Here is a 17,860-nt window from a genome sequence, read left to right as displayed (position 1 = left end):
CCAAAACATACACCATTGATGAACGAAAGATGGTCCAATTAACGGCTGAAAGAGTAAAGGAAGATGGCCAATCCATGTCTTACAATGGTCCAGCTGAAGTTAAGGAGGTTGATATTGCAAAGCCAAGGAAGGATACCAAACCTGTATACATTGCTAAAGACTTAACTATGGCTGGAGAAGAAGAGGTCATTACTCTCTTAAAAGAATTCAAGGACTATTTTGCTTGGAAATACACGGAAATGAAGGGTGTACCACCCGAGGTGGTTTAACACACTATTCCGATGGAAGGATCGAGACCATCCAGGAAAAAACCGTATGAAATGAATTCAAAATATGCAGCAATTGTAAAGGAGAAAATTGATAAACTCATTATTGCGGATTTCATTTATGAAATTGAGCACACAGATTGGCTTTCACTAATTGTAATTGTCCCAAATAAAAATGAAAAATTGAGAGTCTGTGTTGATCTCAAAAAGGTCAATGCAACCACCAGAAAAGACCACTACCTGCTGCCATATACAAAACATGTATTAAAACAGGTAGCAAACATGTGAAGAAGCCTACAGCTTCTTAGATGGGTTTTCAGGTTATAATCAGGTGTCCATACCACTAGAACACCATCACAAGACAGTTTTCAATACGATGTGGGGGACATATGCTTATAAGATTATGCCTTTTGGTCTCACCAATGCCCTAACAACTTTCCAATGACTGATGTGTATGACCTTCAAAGACTACTTGCAAAAGTGGTTGGAGGTATTCATTGACAATCTGTGTGCACACTCATGCTGGACTGAGCATTTGGCTTGCTTGAGGAAGGTGTTTGAAAGATGTCGATTATATCGTATATCCTTAAACCCTTTAAAGTGTCAATTATGGGTCAAGCATGGTGTAATCTTAGGGCACATTGTGTCTGAAAATGGTATTTCCATTGATGAGTGCAAGGTAAAATTGATCTTGGAATTACCCCCGCCAACCAACTACAAAGGTGTACATTGGTTTATAGGCCACGTTGGTGGGTATTATCGATGCCTCATCATATTCTATGCTGGAATTGACAGGCCATTGTAGAGACTACTCATTGTCTTGAATGGAATAAGGAATACCAAGAGGCCTATGATAAGTTGAAGAATGCACTGGCTAGTGCATCAATCCCACTCGATTGGAATCTTGTATTCCATGTGCACATCGATGCATCAAACTTTGCTACTATAGGATGCGTATTGGCGCAACCTAGGGAATTCAAATTGGATTACCCAGTTTGCTTTACTAATCATCGCTCGCGAGCGACGACTGAATGATGCAGAGATAAACTACACCATCACTGAGCGTGAAGGGTTGGCCATGGTTTATGCTATAAAGAAATACAGACATTACCTACTGACCATCAAGACCTATTATATCTGGTGAATAAGCCTTGCACCATAGGAAGAATCACACGATGGTTGCTTCTACTCCTAGAATTTGACTTTGCGATCATGGTGAAAAAAGGAACACAACATGTTTTGGCAGACCATATGTCTAGAATTCCTAATGGAGAATCGGCAACATGCATTGACGAGATGACCTTCTAGATGCTTGTCTATTCAAACTTGACATGGTGCTTGAGTGGAGTGAGGAAATATCCGACTATCTAGCTCATGGGGGTTCCCACAAGATCGACCCCTCAAACAACAAAGATAAGATGCGTTGGCTTATTAACTTGGCTACACCTTATCAATTGACTACTGGAGAATTATATAAGCTAGGCACGGACAATATCCTCAAGAGATGTGTGCGAGAAGATGAGTTTGTCACGATCTTAGAAGAAGCACACACAAGAATAGCCGAAGGACATTTTGCAGGAGAAATTGCTTCAAGCGGGACTGTGGTGGCCTACTTTATTCAAGGACACCATAGAATTTGTAAAGAGATGTGAGGAATGTCGACGATTTGCTATTCTACAACAAAAGGATAGGATGCTACACACCCCTGTGATTGTGAGACAGCCCTTTGAGAAATGGGGTATTGATTGTATTGGACCCATTAGTCTAGTAGCGTATCCGTTATGTGATTGTGGTTACATATTATTTCACTAAGTGGGAAGAGGCGAGAGCCTCTAAAAGAGACGATTCTTGGACTACGGCCAAGGTGATAGAACAATTACTTATAAGATTCCTTCTAGTACACCGCAAATCATCACCTTATTATCCACAAGCAAATGGATAAGTAGAGAGCACAAACAAGATTTTATGTGCTATCTTGACTAAAACCCTAGAATCCTGTCGTACGGATTGGGAACACAAGGTGATGGCATCACTATGGGCCTATCGTACATCATATTAGGTAGCAACGGGATACTCTCCATTTCGTCTAGCTTATGGCATTGATGCGGTAATGCCTATGGAATTTTTAGTTCTAAGCCTACGATTTTTCATGCAAAAAAGGTTCACTAAAAATGCATAAGCCGAGAGGTTGGTTGACTTGGAGAAACTCGATGAAACCCGGCTGATTACATCACATAGGCTTATGGTCGAAAAACTACGGAGAAAACGTTGGTTTGACCATAACCTGAAATGCAAAGAACTGGAAACAGGGAACCTCATCCTCATGTATGGTGTGGGAAGCACCAAGAAAAAGAAAATAAAATACAGAGGGTTAGGGCCTTTTAGAGTGTCCGAAATTACCCCTCAAGGGGGGGCCAGTCCGAATTGAAACTATCAAAGGAGTGGAAATGGAAGGGTATATCAAACGGAAGCAAACTTAAGAAATATTATGGACCCCTGACCCAGGAAATGCTCACACAAGAGTAAAATAAAAAAAAAAGAGCTAGTCAAGGAAAAGATCAAACAACCTCAAGAGGAATCTAAGGCAAGAAAAGACAAAGCAAAACAAAGACTCCAAGGGAGAATGCTACACGTAAACGTGGCTTCACTCACCTTGCTTGACAAGGATGACTTGGATATTGAACCTGCCCGACTCAGTGTAAAAGTATCTACAAAGGAGGGTCACATGACAAGCATCGCACTTATTTATATGGGCTCAAGTCATAACTTGAGTTCCTATGAGACATGGGTAGGCTTAAACAAACCCCCCTAGAGGCAACTAATGCACAAGTTTGCAGTGTGCATCCATTTGTTACACATACAATAAGACTTTTGAATATAAACATTTCAATTAGAAATAATTCCTTGGTTTGGGAAGGTGTTTGTTATGCCTGCTGGAGCCATGGAAGAGGATACGTTCCAAGCAAAGGAAGATGGATATACAAGGTAGATCAACACGCTCACTGAGGCCATTGCTAAAGCAGAACAAAGAGTGGTAAGCCTTCAAACAGAAAGAGAGAAAATGAACAAAGCACATGTTGAGAAACTGAAAGCCCTGAATGAGGTGATAACTGCAAAGTCCTTGGAAATAGACTAGATGTTGGTTATAGCCATCAACAGGTGCTTGAGCATGTACACTAGCAATTGACTACAAGCCAAATTTTGGCAGAGGAATGGCAAATGCAAATTAAAGAGGCTAATGTCCAAGCTACAACTTCCAAGATTGTAATGGAGGAAGCAGCAAGAAGATATCCACAGCTGGTCACTGCTCGAGATGTGTGAGAAGCAACCAATCTCCACACTACTCACCACACCAAAGACTCCAGAATACAGAATCTAGAATGCCAGCTCGCCCTCCAACAAAGAACTAAAAGAACTAATCAACAGGATGAATTATGCCAACTTATCGGACGTGCCTCAGAGATAGTTTCATTGCCAGTAACTCCTCGGGCCCCTCCTCAGACTCTACATTGTTTTTATCTACAATAACCCGGCTTCATCGAGAGCGCGTGGAGTAAAGGTTGGTGCTCATTTTTTGTTTGCAAATTCTTGTTTATGGGGCCATAAAATAAATTTGTTCATATGACTTGTGTCATCTTAATATTTATAAGTTTTGTACATCACCAAGAACCATTATGTGCAGAAGGTCTTGTACATATTTCACACTCGTGACGTATGTGTTTGAGTATAAGGGGCTTGGGATATATAAGTCTAGTGTGTTTCACACTAGATTATTTGAGCTTCTTGCTCTAGTTACTCTGGTTACTCTGGTTTGGCCTCATGTGGACATTTGAGTTTTGCAAGTGAGCATCTACATAAGCATGCATATATGGGTCATGCATGAGATTAAAGTTTAATATTATGTGTGTCGATCCACTTGTACCAAGCTCCAGGGACATGTTTTAGCATGTACAATGTCTTTTGTGTGTTTTTAGCATGCGATTAGAAGCATATATATGTTTAAATTTTGCATGCTTGCATCAAGTGTATAAAGGATGATTGGTCACATGTTTCAATACAGTTGACTAGTGGGTGTAAGAACACTAGTTAAGTTTGTTGATTACTAGTGAAGTGCTAGTGATAATCAATAGTTAATGTTTTTTATGGAGTTAAGGGTGTAGTATTGACACAATACTGGAAAGTTATGGACAAGAAATTTTCCCCTACTCTTTTTATGTATTGTGTTGACAAAGTTTGAACTATTAGAGAGTTCAGTTGAGGACTTTTTTCTCAAGTCTTTGATTTATGTCCAAGCAACTCATTTGAGTCATAGTCTATATGTCTTAGTGTAGTACCCTTGCTTGCACAGTAAACAAGATTTTGCATGGTTAAGAACCCAATGCAATTGGGTTTTTCTCGTAAGTTTTAGTTCCACATGGATGCAAATGGACATAGAGTTGGTCCTAAAGTTTAACTATTTATATGCATATCACGAGTATGTTTGTGTTATGTTATGTTGAGTTCACATCAAATAAGTTGGTTTGTGAATATGTATCATAAGATCCTATTGTGTTGATCATATTCCTTTGGAAATTTATGGTTTAGGATCTTTCACAATGTTATGTGGCTAACCTATTAAAAGCAAACACAGTTTGTGTTTGTTGTTGTTAGTTAGTAATAGACTTCAATATCAAAATTTATGTGTCATGTGCTCAGTACGAACACATTCCAACAATGAGGTTTTACCTTTCCGAAGGAAGTTTGTTACTTAAGGATATTCCTTTGATCATTGGTTTTTCATTGAGTTCAAAAGGTTATCTAAAGATAAATGTTGATATTTAAGTATTGCATATACAAACACTTTAAGGTTGAATTCTTTTAGTGTTTATGTTGTGTACAAGCACGTAAAGGTTAGTAATAACTGTAGCATTTGACCTTGATTTAGGTGAGTTGACTCATAATGGAGCACAATTCACATCTATTATTAGGTAACTTCATTTACAAAGTTTAATCTTAATGATTGGTCACAATGCCTCAAACCTAATCTTTTTAGATTCGTTTAAAGGTATGAATCATTAAAAAGTACCACTTTGGGTCATAAACAAAACATGTTACCAATGTTGATTTGGGACTGTAAAGATAGTTAATGCCTGGTAAAAGCAGCCTATCTATCTATAAATAAGAGTCTAATTCCTTGTAAAAGAGGAAAGACTATAAATTCTCATGGTGGTGACATAATAAAGTGATGTTTGCTTCGGCCACATCGTAAAGGTATGAGTATGTGCTTGTAATAAGACGTACTCATTTGTGATGAAAAGAAAAGTTGACCATATTAAAGAGAGGCATAATTACGAGTGGTTATGCTCGTGGATTACATAATGGTAGACATGGTACAAGGAATCTTATAATTGTTTCTTTATATGCATAAAAGTTATGAAGGAAATAAGTTACTTGAAAAAGGTCCATCAATAAAAAGAAATGTCTATGTGGACATTGTTTCACTTATTGAAGTGTAACGAAAAATAAGTTCTTACCTAGATCCAAATTCAAGGATGTCCAAACTTTCACAAGGCAGGATCTAGTGTTAATGGCCATTTACTCAAGGTACTTGGGAGCAACTAGGTGGAATGGGACGCCTAGTGATGTGTGCTATGCCAACATACAAGTAATCGAAAGGAGTTGACCAAGCAAGGTTGAGGTTTTCTCATCCAAAAGAATTTCTTGATTGAGTTGACGGTCGAGAAGTAAAAGGAATTGGCCAAGGGAGTAAATGGTTACTTTACTCTTCATTTCTTATGGTATGCAAGGTCGGTTAACTAGTATGTAATGTACTAAAAGGTAATAACAATCTTATTTGGGAATTGTGTCTCACAGAAAGGAAGTTATCCATAAGATTGGTTCTAGTTAGTGTATACAAGTGTGCACTAGAAAAAAGGTTGATGGTGGTAACCAGGTAAAGCTTCTGAGTGATCATGACACTCGAGAAGTTAAAAAAAAAAGCAATGAAAAGTCATTAACTGCATACAAGCCTCTGATCAAGGATATATGCAAAGTTGGTGGACATAATCATATTGGTTTGTCCTCATGTTTAGCTTCAACCAAAATAAAGTATTCATCTTAGAAGAAGGTGTTAAAGCCAACCTCATTGTTTTAAGGATAATATAAAGTTCAACACCACGTCAGATCTGTATGGTGTAATGACACTTACATGGACAGTAGGTGTTATTAAAAGAAAAGATACTCTCTCGTAGAAAGGGAGTTTAAGGGCACATGAACGAGGAAGAAATATTCCTCTACTAAAGGAAGTGTTTCTCTAACTGAAGTACTTATAAAAGAAAACTTATTCCAAGTAAGTTTAAGTTTGATTTAGAAGGAAAAGTTAGAGATCTTTAAACAAGATTTCTATTATGACTTTAAGCATGCTCGAGTATAAGAAACTAAAAGTCCTCTCTTGAAAAGAAGTGAAGTATGAGACCTTAAAAAAGAGAGTGTTATCTTTTGAGACGGCAATAAGGTAAACTAAAGAGTTCAAGAGAACTTTGTTTCTTTTAAAAGGGGGAAAGGTTCTAATCTTTCTCCAAAATTGTATTGTGCTTGAAGGTTTTTGAGATATTTGACGATACTTAAAAGATTGAGTGTGATCAATTTAACTTTAAGAGAAAGTTGGCATACTAAAAAGAAGTTACCCAGATTTGTTTTCAAGGACGAAAACTTTTCTTTCAAAGGGGAGGAAATGTTATGAGACTCACAGGTAACACTAAAAGGTAAGACTAGGAAAGATTATTTATATGTAAAAGGTTGCATATAAATAAGGTTCAGGGGATTTCAAATAGGAAAGACCTAAGCAATGGTTAATAGGCATTAAAGTTAAAGTAAAAAGGGAAGTAGACGGTGCAAAATGGAAGCCCAAGGGACACAGGGGTAGTTGAAGAGGCATTGGACAGGGAAAAGGTAATGTCTAGCCAATGAAAGGTCAAGGGGCTGAAGCTGGAAGGTCATGCAACATCTAGGCCTATATAACCATGAGGTAAGAGACTATTTGGGATATTGTTGGGTGAAGAATCAAGGTTCTAGTCTTACAAGTCCTCAAGTTTATAATGCAAGGAGAATTACAGAGGTTCACCTCAAAGCCATCGTCGACTATTGCCCTAGAAAGTGGGGTAACAGAATCTCCACAGAGAGACCGAGGCTACGGTAGTCAGTAAGGAAGGGACTAGCACAACTGATACCCATGCAATCAACAACACCTATAGGAAGTGAAAATCCACTATACTTCCCACCACTATGACTGGTTGGCATATCATGGAGCTACTCTAGTAGTGTGTTGAGACACTATCGAATGTAGGGGCTAATTCGAAGAAGATCAAGAAGGTTTATTGACAATGTATTTGTCTTGAGGAGATCCTCCACAGAGAAAGATGTAAGCGGTGGTTTGGGATGTGGGAGGGAGGGGGTAGGTGGTTTGTCTAACATAGAAGGTAGGTTGTGGAGGTCCTAGAAAGCTTGCAAAACAAGAAGGACTTATCGATGATTGTGCGAGGAAGTGGAAGAGGGTTATCAATCGGCTCATACCCTTGTTGCTCTTTAGGCGTGGCCTTCCTTTGTGATCATGTGACCACGATGGCTGATGGTGGATCCACAGGAGTGGTTGTTGTTGGTGTGACAAACACACCAAGGCGAACACACCAAGGGTGGGGGAGGAAGGGGGGCAAGTGGATGGAGGATGTTCGACAGAGACTAAGTGGGTGGTCGGTGTTGGAAATGTGAAGTTGGAGGAAGTGGAGGCCCTTTGTTGAGAGAGCAGTACCAGGTATAATGATCTTTGGATTCAAGGAAATGCCTATAAGGGCAGAGCACCTTTAAGAAGTGGGCAACGGCTTTGGTAATGATCGTATTCCCCACATCTGTGTAGCAGAGGACATCAAGATTGTAGGGTTGGGAGGACGAGGAGGACGGTTCATGGGGGCTGCTGCTGTAGGAGGGTTAGGGATGAGTGGTGGAAGATAGATCACGTGAGGGGTGGGTTGGCAAGAAGGAGTAGTAGCAACGTGGAAGATTTGGGGAACAACCATGGCAGTTGTAGCATAATGGGCAAGGTTGGGGGTTGTCGAGGTAGAATGAGGAGTTTGCTGATGGAGTTGACGGAACCCTTTGAGGTAATAGCAATCTTTGTCATCATGTCCACCTTTTTCATAGGAGCAGTACCTCCTCTTTGGGCATTCTTGGACAACGTGTCCAAGGGACTGGCATAGAGTGCACCACAGGCCCTTCTTGGCCTCTTATCGAGTCTTCAATCCTTCAATCTCCCTCTTGAGCTGGAGTAGGGTACTTTCCTTACTTCGGGGTTTCTGGTTTACTTTGAGAGCCTCTAGATCCCATTCCAGTTGATCCACTGGGTCATTAGATTGTGTCAACGTTGGACGTATAGAGCCCACATCACTCAAACATGAGTCCTGCATTCTCAAGTTGAGCCACTGCCGCACCATAAAGTCGCCAGGGTAAGCCGGAAGGCAGGTCACCAGCATTGTGGTCCGTGTCATGAGTTTCGACACCCTCTCCATTGGCAGCAATTGTAGATTCCCCTGCTCTTGGAGAATGAGGTTCTCATAGTTTCTAGGACGGAAGGTGTCGTTCAAAGTGGTCCAGTCTGCAAAGTGATCAGCAAGAAATTGACGGAACCACTTATCTATAGAGCCTTGTAGAGTGGACGGAAAGAGTACCAAGAAGGCATCCTCCTTCTCAAGGCCCCGACTCTTGCAGATGGAGATGAACCTTCGGATGTGGTCATCCACATCCTCAGTGTGGAGGATCATTCAAATGTGGGAAGCTTAATGTTGACTCGACCCAGCACTGTGGGAAAAGGTTATGCACCAAGGGGATTGATTGGACGACCAGGAGGGTTGGCTTGGCCTCCAACATTATTGCCGAGAGTGGGGCTACCAAGGTTGGTTGCCATCGGAAGAGGTGAAAGGGAGTCCCTAGGTGGTATGTAGTTGAACTTCTTCCGACTATGGTTGCGTATGGAGAGAGGACTCTTTAATGGGCTGACAAGACTACCACAAGAGTGTGTATTGGGCACATAGAGAGAGGACAAAGAAAAATAATGGTGAGCTAATTAGGACTCCAAGTTTTGAGAGTCTCGCTCGGCATGCCAAATTTTAGTGTACTTGTAGCAGGGTTGGTTGCCCAACATAGTAAGTGATGGGCTCTTCTCTGGACTGTATGTCCGGAGCTCGCGATGCTCACAACGGACACAGAAGACAGAATGGAGAGGAACACAACATGAGAAGAGACAAGACTACAAAGAGGACAAGAACACTTGCACTGCTCTGAGAACACTATTACAAGTCCATCACTCTATTGCTAACACTCAATAGAGGTCACAGTGAAGAGGACGACACACAGCTCAAATCGAAGGCAAGTGACTACCGAACACAAACTACAAAGTATGAGAAGATGTGTGGTGCAGGAGCAATGTCGTAAAGTGTGGGTATTCAGTCAAGGGATCATATATGCCTATGGTTGAGTAGGCGACATCCACTATATTTGGAAGATGCCCTCGGAGTGGCGACCTTAGGTAGTCGGAGTGTGAGTGCGGCACCTTTAGTAGAATCTCCTATCCTTGGAAGATGCCATTGGAGTGGCAGTTCAGCAATGTCACTGCGGTGCCTTCATGTTGATAGCATGCACCGCTGCTTCGGTTGGCTCCTTTGAGTTGGCCTACTGTGGGCACCCTTTGTGGCTACAAGGAGACTTTATGGACATATGATATGTCATGTTTTAAAAAGGACTATTTTTCTGTGGGGTGTGTGTGAGCTCTATTTTCTTGTTGTTGTTAGCGTGTGTGCATAACAAAAAGGAATGTCAATTATGGGTGTGTGAGTTCACATCATCTCCAGGCGCGGCTAGACCCATGGTATGATCAGGGCAAGGGGGGGGGGGGAGGCTAGGCTATACCTTTGGACCTAGTCTAAGTAGGGAAAGGATTAAACCACTGGAAAGTGGGAGGTAGGGTGGACCTGAGTTATGGGTGCTTTCTAGAAAAAAAATCGAGACCAAAAATATTTGAGAACTTAGGTAAACTTGACGAAATGGATTTGTTAGTTAGAGTTAGATGTTACCCCAGGTAGAATTGTCTACTCCATAATCAAGGGATAGGATGTCGAGGGCGATGGTTCCGTGAGCCACCGATACGCCTTCTATTTGTGAGAATTATAGAGGGACAACCCTTGGAAGAATCGCGCGCATTTCTCAATGCGAAGCCAATTATGAGAGAAAAAAATTGGGACAATGTCATGTCGAGGCCTCGAGTGAGTGTGCTCTACCCTTATGTCAGTCTGCCATTGCATGTGATTGAGTGGTTGTAAGGGCTAGGGGTCCTCACTAGTATCAGAGCACTCACGTTTATTTTGTTGGGATTTTTGAAATATAAAACTTATAGTATTTACAGGGGTTTCTTTTTTAGGACATGATAGCATTTGCCTTTGAGCACCTCTCCTTGACACGGGGTGGAATAGCAAGGTTACGCTTGGAGAGAAGCACCTCGCAAAATTCCAAAGCTCATCATCCCACCGTGGTGCGTCTTAGGCAAGCTCGCAAGAGAGCTGAGGAGAGAACTTGAAAGAGAGCTGAGATGGAAGAGTCTCCACCGAGTAGGCATAGAAGACTCTTTACAGAGGATTGGCCAATGAATCAAAATACATCACTTACATTTTATGAAAAATGTAAACAATATTATTTTAACCAGCCTTATTAGGCCTCACTCTATGTCTAGAGGCTGCAAGAGGGAAAGTTTAGCATAGGCATTGAGATTGACTTTATGCCCTGGTACTTCTCAAATTTATATTTAGTAAGATTATAGAGAAGTTGGGGCTAGTTAAGGAGTACCACATCCAAGGAAGTAGCCTTACACTTTTAGATCAATATTTGACTCTATTAAACCAATTAAGTTTGTACCTCCCATGCAAAAACATTGTAATAAGCAGGTCGTTCTATAGGAGTTTTTACCTTTTTGTCTTGAGGAAATGAATATTCCCAAAAGTTATAATAAGACTGTTTTATAAGAAATAAAGATACTATCCTTTTTTTGTTTCTTTCATAAATTCTGTATTGAGAATTTTTGGAGTCGTGACTAAATCAAAGGTGACGTGCTCCTACCAGAGTTATCATCTCGAGTGGGTTAGTCTTCTCACAATTTGCAAGTAGAAGAACTTGTTAGTAATATCTGTGAGGCTTTGCATAAGTGTCAGCCTGGTTTTTTTAGTGGTGAAGGCAAAAACCTCGCAAATTCTATTCAAAGTTGGGTGGATGCCATGGATGAATATTTCTATATTGCTGAGTACAACGGTTGAAGATTGCAGGTGTTGCCAAAGTTGGATGGAAAAGCCATGTGGAGTCAAACCATCTCGATCAAAATCAGTTGAGATAGGAAGGCATGAAGACATACCTATATAGAAGCTTCTATCCACTAGGCTGTAAAGAAGATCGAATGAATGAAATTCCGGAGCTTTCGCAAGAAGGAAAGCATATTGAGGTCCATCATTAAGCCTATGTGAATATCATATGCTTTGCTCCCTCTATGGACGAGACTACTCTCTTGAACAAGTTTATCGAGAGATTACATCTACCTATGGACATACCCTGGTTCGAAATGCAAAACCTGCCTCTATCATTGCAGTATGGATGGCCAAGGAATTTTCCAAAGCTTTTTCTCACCAGAAAGTGGCCCACCCAAAGGACCTTCCTCCTCATGGACCAAAGAGACCTGCAGGTCAAGGAGGAAGTCGAAACTTTCCAAAGTTAAAAGAGGGGTAAGATTCAGGAAGCAAACCAAAGACCCTAAATATACATACATACACGTGTGTGTGTGTGTGTATATATATATATATATATATATATAGAGAGAGAGAGAGAGAGAGAGAGGCAATGTATTCGTCAAGCATAAGTTGCTCATTGGGGTTTTGAAAGAGTCCAAACTTTTGGGCAGACCCAGTGCTTACTATGAAGTATAATAAAATAATCAAAAGATAAAAGCAAACAGATAAGACTTTGAAAGAGAGAGGGGCAGAGAGAGAGAGACTGATGAAGCAACAGTAACAAAATTTTTGTAAACATATAAAGCATGGCGTGCAAATATGCATAGATGTTAAAAATGCTTTCTTTCACACAAACACACCTACTGTAAAAATATAAAATGTGGTGTGCATAAATGCATTCTTTCAAAACACACAGCCCTAAAACTTCTGTATCAGTTGCTCAACCTCTGTGTATCACATTATGTTTGGGGATCTCTTGACACCTGTCATTCCAATCTGAGAGAGGCAAGGACAGATATGCCAAGCCCCTTCACTGAAGGGAACGAGAGGGATCAAGGGCCTTCATAACCTAAGGCAACAATTTGCTGAAAGATGAGAAGATAAGATGAAAACCAAAAAGCAAGGGTGAAATCAAAACCAAAAACTTCATGAAATTCCATCCAAACCAAAGGACTTCATTTGAGACTCTTACACAACAAAATCATATTTGGTTACCCCTCAATGGGCGGGGGAGTGCTTGTGAAGGACACAGATGAGATTGGTGGCTTGGGAGGACACAGAATACATTGCCTCTTCATCAAGATTCCTCTGCAACAATAATGTAACGCTACTTTACAGGGCTGCTGAGGTGCAATGTATTCTGTAAGTCGATCCCAACAGGGTAGGCAAAGGCCCGCCCCCACAAGTAAAAAGTTGGTCTCACCATGAGATGATGACTACATTGATAAGAGTAGAGTTCAACTCTGGCCCATTTGGGTAGCTGCAGAATGACCATGTCATTAATGACACTACAGATTGTCGGTGAGCTGCTCCTTTGGAGACATGCAATACACTGCCTGTTCCACGATCTACATCACTCTTGAAATCTGTTCATAATACAGAATGTAAATTGTACAGTAGAACTCACCCGTTGGGGTTGGGAGGAGGATGGGTGGGGTTGGATGGGGTGAGGTGGGGTGGGGTCACCACGTCCCACTTTACAGGAGTCAAAATTATTTGTGTGGCCTTCCCACTAGGAGGATTTGATACTCTTGAAGTTACAAGAGTAACTGGCTAATGCTGAGCATGTTTGAGCATGAGCAGGACATGACACCTCAAACCTCCTGGTTGAGCACTTCCCCTGTTGGAGCATGCTGGCCACCAAGCTCCTTGGAAACGAAATCTGCATCAAGAAACCTCGCCACAAATACCCACAGTTTGTAGGCATCCTTAAAGTTTGATAAGACGCTCATAGCTGCAGTTACCACCTCAATCCTTGAAGGCACCCCTCTGCGATGGCCCCCCCGTCCACGTGAACTCTTGCTTGCTGTTACATTTCTCTTGTTGTCCAAGAAAACATGGATATCTGCATTATTATCAGGTAATTGCAGGTTCCTAAGAAACCCTATGCTCACAGAGATATTGTTCTTATCGGCAAGCATCTGAACAAGCTCTGGGTGCAGCATTTTACCATGGCAATCATACAGATTGAAGGCTACTGATGCTCCTCTGTCATACTTCACTTGAGGTCCATATAGGTGGACAAGAGAGAGATTGTTCTCTGGGCCAGGATGGCGGAGCTGGAGTAGAGCACTAATCAACCAGTTAATGAGGTATCGGAGCCTGAGTGTGGTCTTGTTTAAGCCTAACATGTCTGCATGATCAAGGCTCCTACACACCACTTCAGGTTCCCTTGCATCCCACTCGTCTTCCTGCTCTGCATCATCATCATTATCACTTCTAGTTTCCTCAAGACCTTGATAAGAAGATGAGCACATTTCACTTTGCCCATAGTACACATGCCCCGCATGTTCTGCACCAACAAAGGACCCTCTTCCTCCGGCAGAATCCAGCTCCTCAGGATCCTGTAGGATTGGTGATAAACTCCTTCCTACCATTAATCTATCACCATTCCGTCTACCCAGAAGCCTAAAGTCTCCTTCAGTTTCTCTCCGAATGGCACTCTCACTCTGATACCATGCTGCCTTTCCTTTAGACTTCTGCTTGGACTCAAGCTTCCCTTTCTCCATGTCGTTCAGAGTCTCACATGCAACAATTTCATTACCCTGGTTCTGCTCCTGAACCTCTGGGAAATCCATAGATCCTGTGTTCCCAACGCATATATTGTCCACCTTACACACATTTCTGTTGCTTCTAGCCAGAGAATCTGATGAGCTCTCCTCCATCACTGAAGCTGGAAAGACCTTCTCTGTCCTGCTTTGAGCAACTTTTCCTCGGGGATCTGATACTGATACATCGAAACTTTCATGCTCATGCTTCAAGCCCCCCTGATGATTCACTCGTGAAGCTGAGCCAGGCCCAGAGAAAGGTGATTTCCCAGGATCTATCAGTTCAACCTCTCTTAAATTTTCTCTTGATGTCTTCAACTTGGAAGAAGACAATGCAGCAACATTCAGATCCTCACTCCCATTTTCAGAAACACTTAGTTCATCATCCTCCGCCATGCAATGGTTTTGAGTCTTGGTGCCCTGATCCTCTTTGCTTTCCACTATATTTGCTCCATTCTCAAAATTACTACTGTTCTCAAACAAAGAGTTGTGCAGTGTACGTGTAGTACCAGGCGGATTTGTGCCTCCATCATAAACAGGGTTGCGAATCGGACCACTGAATGGCCCACTGAAGGGCCCACTAAATGGCCCACTGAAGGGCTCTTCAGACATGGAAGTGCGACTTGCAGTCCCAACAGGACTTGGGCCAATATCTATGCAAAACAAATTGTCTGTACCATCTTCGCTGAAGACGGGGCTGCGAGTCACTTCGCCCACAGAATCACAAACAGAGCTGTCATCGTCATCCTCTTCCATGACCCCTTCAATCCGGGGTAATTTGCAAGAGGTATCGCCAGAAGGAGAATGCTTATTGAAACCAAGCATTGGACCAGAAAACGAAGCCACCATGGGAGTCAGCTCGTTGTCCTTATGAAACTCAAAATCTATCCCCTCCTGACCATCCCCTTCCCCCTCCTCAAACTCGTTAGTTTCATCTGGCTCTCCATCAGAGGAATGGCTCAAAGACCACTGGATTGGGAATGGAATGATTTTCACAAGCCCGGATGCAGGCGCCCCTGACTCATCTTGTATGCTCTGAATGGCAGAGTTCTTGATAAAAAGGCAACCAAAACCAGAGGGGTCCCCACCAAAGACCTTGTAAAAAGATGCAATGATGAAATCCGGCCCAAAAAGTGAGAGGCCTAGAGAGTCCATGTCCTTGGGGCCAATAGCAGAAGCATCCAGGAGCACATGCCATTTGTTCTGCTGGGCTAATGACATCCATTGATAAGAGTACTTAGCTCCTGAGACGCGCGACTGCACAGGAAACACAAAGAGACCCTTTGCAGGACCCCGCCGCCGCCGCCTGGCAACCAGAAGCTTTCTGAGCTTGGTTGAAACAATGCGGAGGGACGGCCACTTGAAACTCACATTGGAAATCTTTGCGCCTTTCTCCTTGGCTCTCTGCACCATCCAGCCTACAGATTCACTCTCATAGTCATACATGGTAATAAGCCTGCCGCATGTATCAAAAGGATAGGCATCAGCAAGCAGCTTGAATGAAGCACCCCGGCTTGCCGTGAAGACCATGCTGTAGTCCGTTTCATGGATGTTGAGGTAGCCCATGATGCGTTTTCGGATGTCGCATTCTACTGTGCCGTCTTTGGCAGCTCCAAAAAGGGCATGTGAGCAAAGGTTCACTGAGATGTTGGAGAGGGCAAAGGAGGCAGATTCCCATTGCTGGACCTGCTGCAGGTGAGAGAAGAGGCCAAACCCACAATAATCTAAACAAACCCTGTCACTTTCCTCAAGATGGCCGTATTCCTCTGCACGTAGAACATCCATGGCTGCTGTCTCAGAGTACCTTGGATACATTTCCTTGAAACAAGCCCAGGAGCTTTCATAGCTAGGGAGGCTTTCGTGATCAGTGTAGAGCTTACCTCCTGCCATAGCCACGGCTCGTTGGAACTCCTGATGCCCATTGTGGTGAGCTTTGGAGCTTGATGATGATGAGGCCTTGTTCTCCTGATGTAGGGTTTTCTGCTGCCTTACGGTTAGGGTTTTCTGATTTAGAGGCAAATTTTTCTGCTGATTTAGGGTATCCTGTTGATTTAGGGCTTTTTGTGCAGACTTGCCTTCTGCGTTCTTCGATTTGCTGTCAGCCCTTTCTGCTTCCCTAGCATCTTGCAGCTGCTTCAGAAGAGAAGGCATAGCCGTGCGCTGCTGTTCTGATGAGACCCCCTTTCTCTCGGACAACAGAGATGAGCAGAGCTCCACAGGCTTGCACAGGTAAAAGCGCATCAAACTGCGAGATATGGGAGCTCGCCTTCTCCCCTCCAGTTTCTCACTCTGCAAAGCCACCCTGATGAAGAAAAAGCCCTGATTCTTCAGAGACAAACCAAACACACAGACTAACCATCAACAAACACTTCTTTCAGAGCATTCATCACAGTCAGCTAATCGATCCACTGAGTTAATCGAGCTCTTAAATGGAATAACCCAACCCTAAACAGCTCATGATCGCGCAAATTAGAGCAATATTATGATGATTAAGACGAAAGGGCGGTGAAAAGACCCGCGTGGAAAAACCTGCAGAAAAAAACTCAAGCTCCGGCCATGGCGGCAACACAGGCTCAGCTTTGAAACTGTGATGCCTACTGTTGCGCGGACTCTGAAGAAAATGAGACAGACGAGACCCATTTGTTCTGCCGCTTAATCCTCCTAACTTCTATCATTAAACATGCATTCATTATAGTTAACCACTTTCATTGATGAGGGAAAAAAAACTAATGATGCTACCTTCCCAAGGTCAAAAGAGGTAACTTTTGTAAGTCAAATTTCGATTTATTTCATTTCAGGTCAAAATAGGAAATTCTTGCATCAAGCAATCTAGGACATGTTCACACGAACCGACTCGCGTGGCCAAGAAATGGTGGCTTGTCTAGCACCATAGCAGACCTGCAAAACACTAGGCCGCCCGAAAACATGGTGGCCAGAACCTCCATGAGTTTTAAATTGCTTGCAACAATTGTGCAACCAACACACTACCTACCTTTTGTTTTTCTCTTTTGACATCATGAATTGAAATCAAGTGCTTAAAAAAGGCACTTTGTGGCGTGTTTTCCCCCATTTCGTGGAAGCATGTGAACACACTCTAAGGGCGAGTTTGAAATGAGGCATGAAAGTTCTTTACATGAGTTGGCCACGAGGGTTGAATTCAACAAGGCAATTTTTTTGGTTTTGGGCTATTTTAATTACCCTAAGAGGAGCACAAAAAGAAATCTGTGGTTCACCTTCTCTCAACTATGGATCAAGTTTTGCCAACTAAAAATTGAGTCTCTAGCCTTGTGGATTCTTAAGTAATTCTTCACTTCATGCAAACATAGTGAAAGAAAAAATAATGAGCTAGCATGCAAGATCAACCATGTGTGCCATTAGTTAGTGTGGCCTTGCTACTTAATAAATATTATTGTGAGAAATCTATGAGGTGGAATCATTCAATCTTGTTAGAACACCTTTATCATAGTAAGCATAAAGTAAAATGTTTTAAAATGAAAAATTAGGCCTTCTAACCGTGTGGAAGTCATAAAGA

General features: G+C 42.2%; 1 protein-coding gene across 1 annotated transcript; it reads right to left on the bottom strand.

Moving 5' to 3' along the window:
- Nucleotides 1-12,709: 12,709 nt before the first annotated feature.
- On the bottom strand, nt 12,710-16,991 carry LOC147616677 (uncharacterized). The gene is made up of 2 exons (XM_086777748.1): nt 16,858-16,991; nt 12,710-16,630 (listed from the first exon to the last, which is right to left on the bottom strand). The coding sequence occupies exon 2, from the start codon at nt 16,567-16,569 to the stop codon at nt 13,375-13,377; it is 3,195 nt and encodes a 1,064-aa protein (XP_086633874.1). The 5' UTR covers nt 16,570-16,630; nt 16,858-16,991; the 3' UTR covers nt 12,710-13,374.
- Nucleotides 16,992-17,860: the final 869 nt, after the last annotated feature.

The sequence above is a fragment of the Cibotium barometz genome, chromosome 38 (genome assembly GCF_041138505.1).
Source record: "Cibotium barometz isolate CiBa-2024 chromosome 38, ASM4113850v1, whole genome shotgun sequence".
NCBI lineage: Eukaryota > Viridiplantae > Streptophyta > Polypodiopsida > Cyatheales > Cibotiaceae > Cibotium > Cibotium barometz.
The sequence above is the reverse complement of the archived record's forward strand: the minus strand, read 5'-3'. Positions and strand labels throughout refer to the sequence as shown.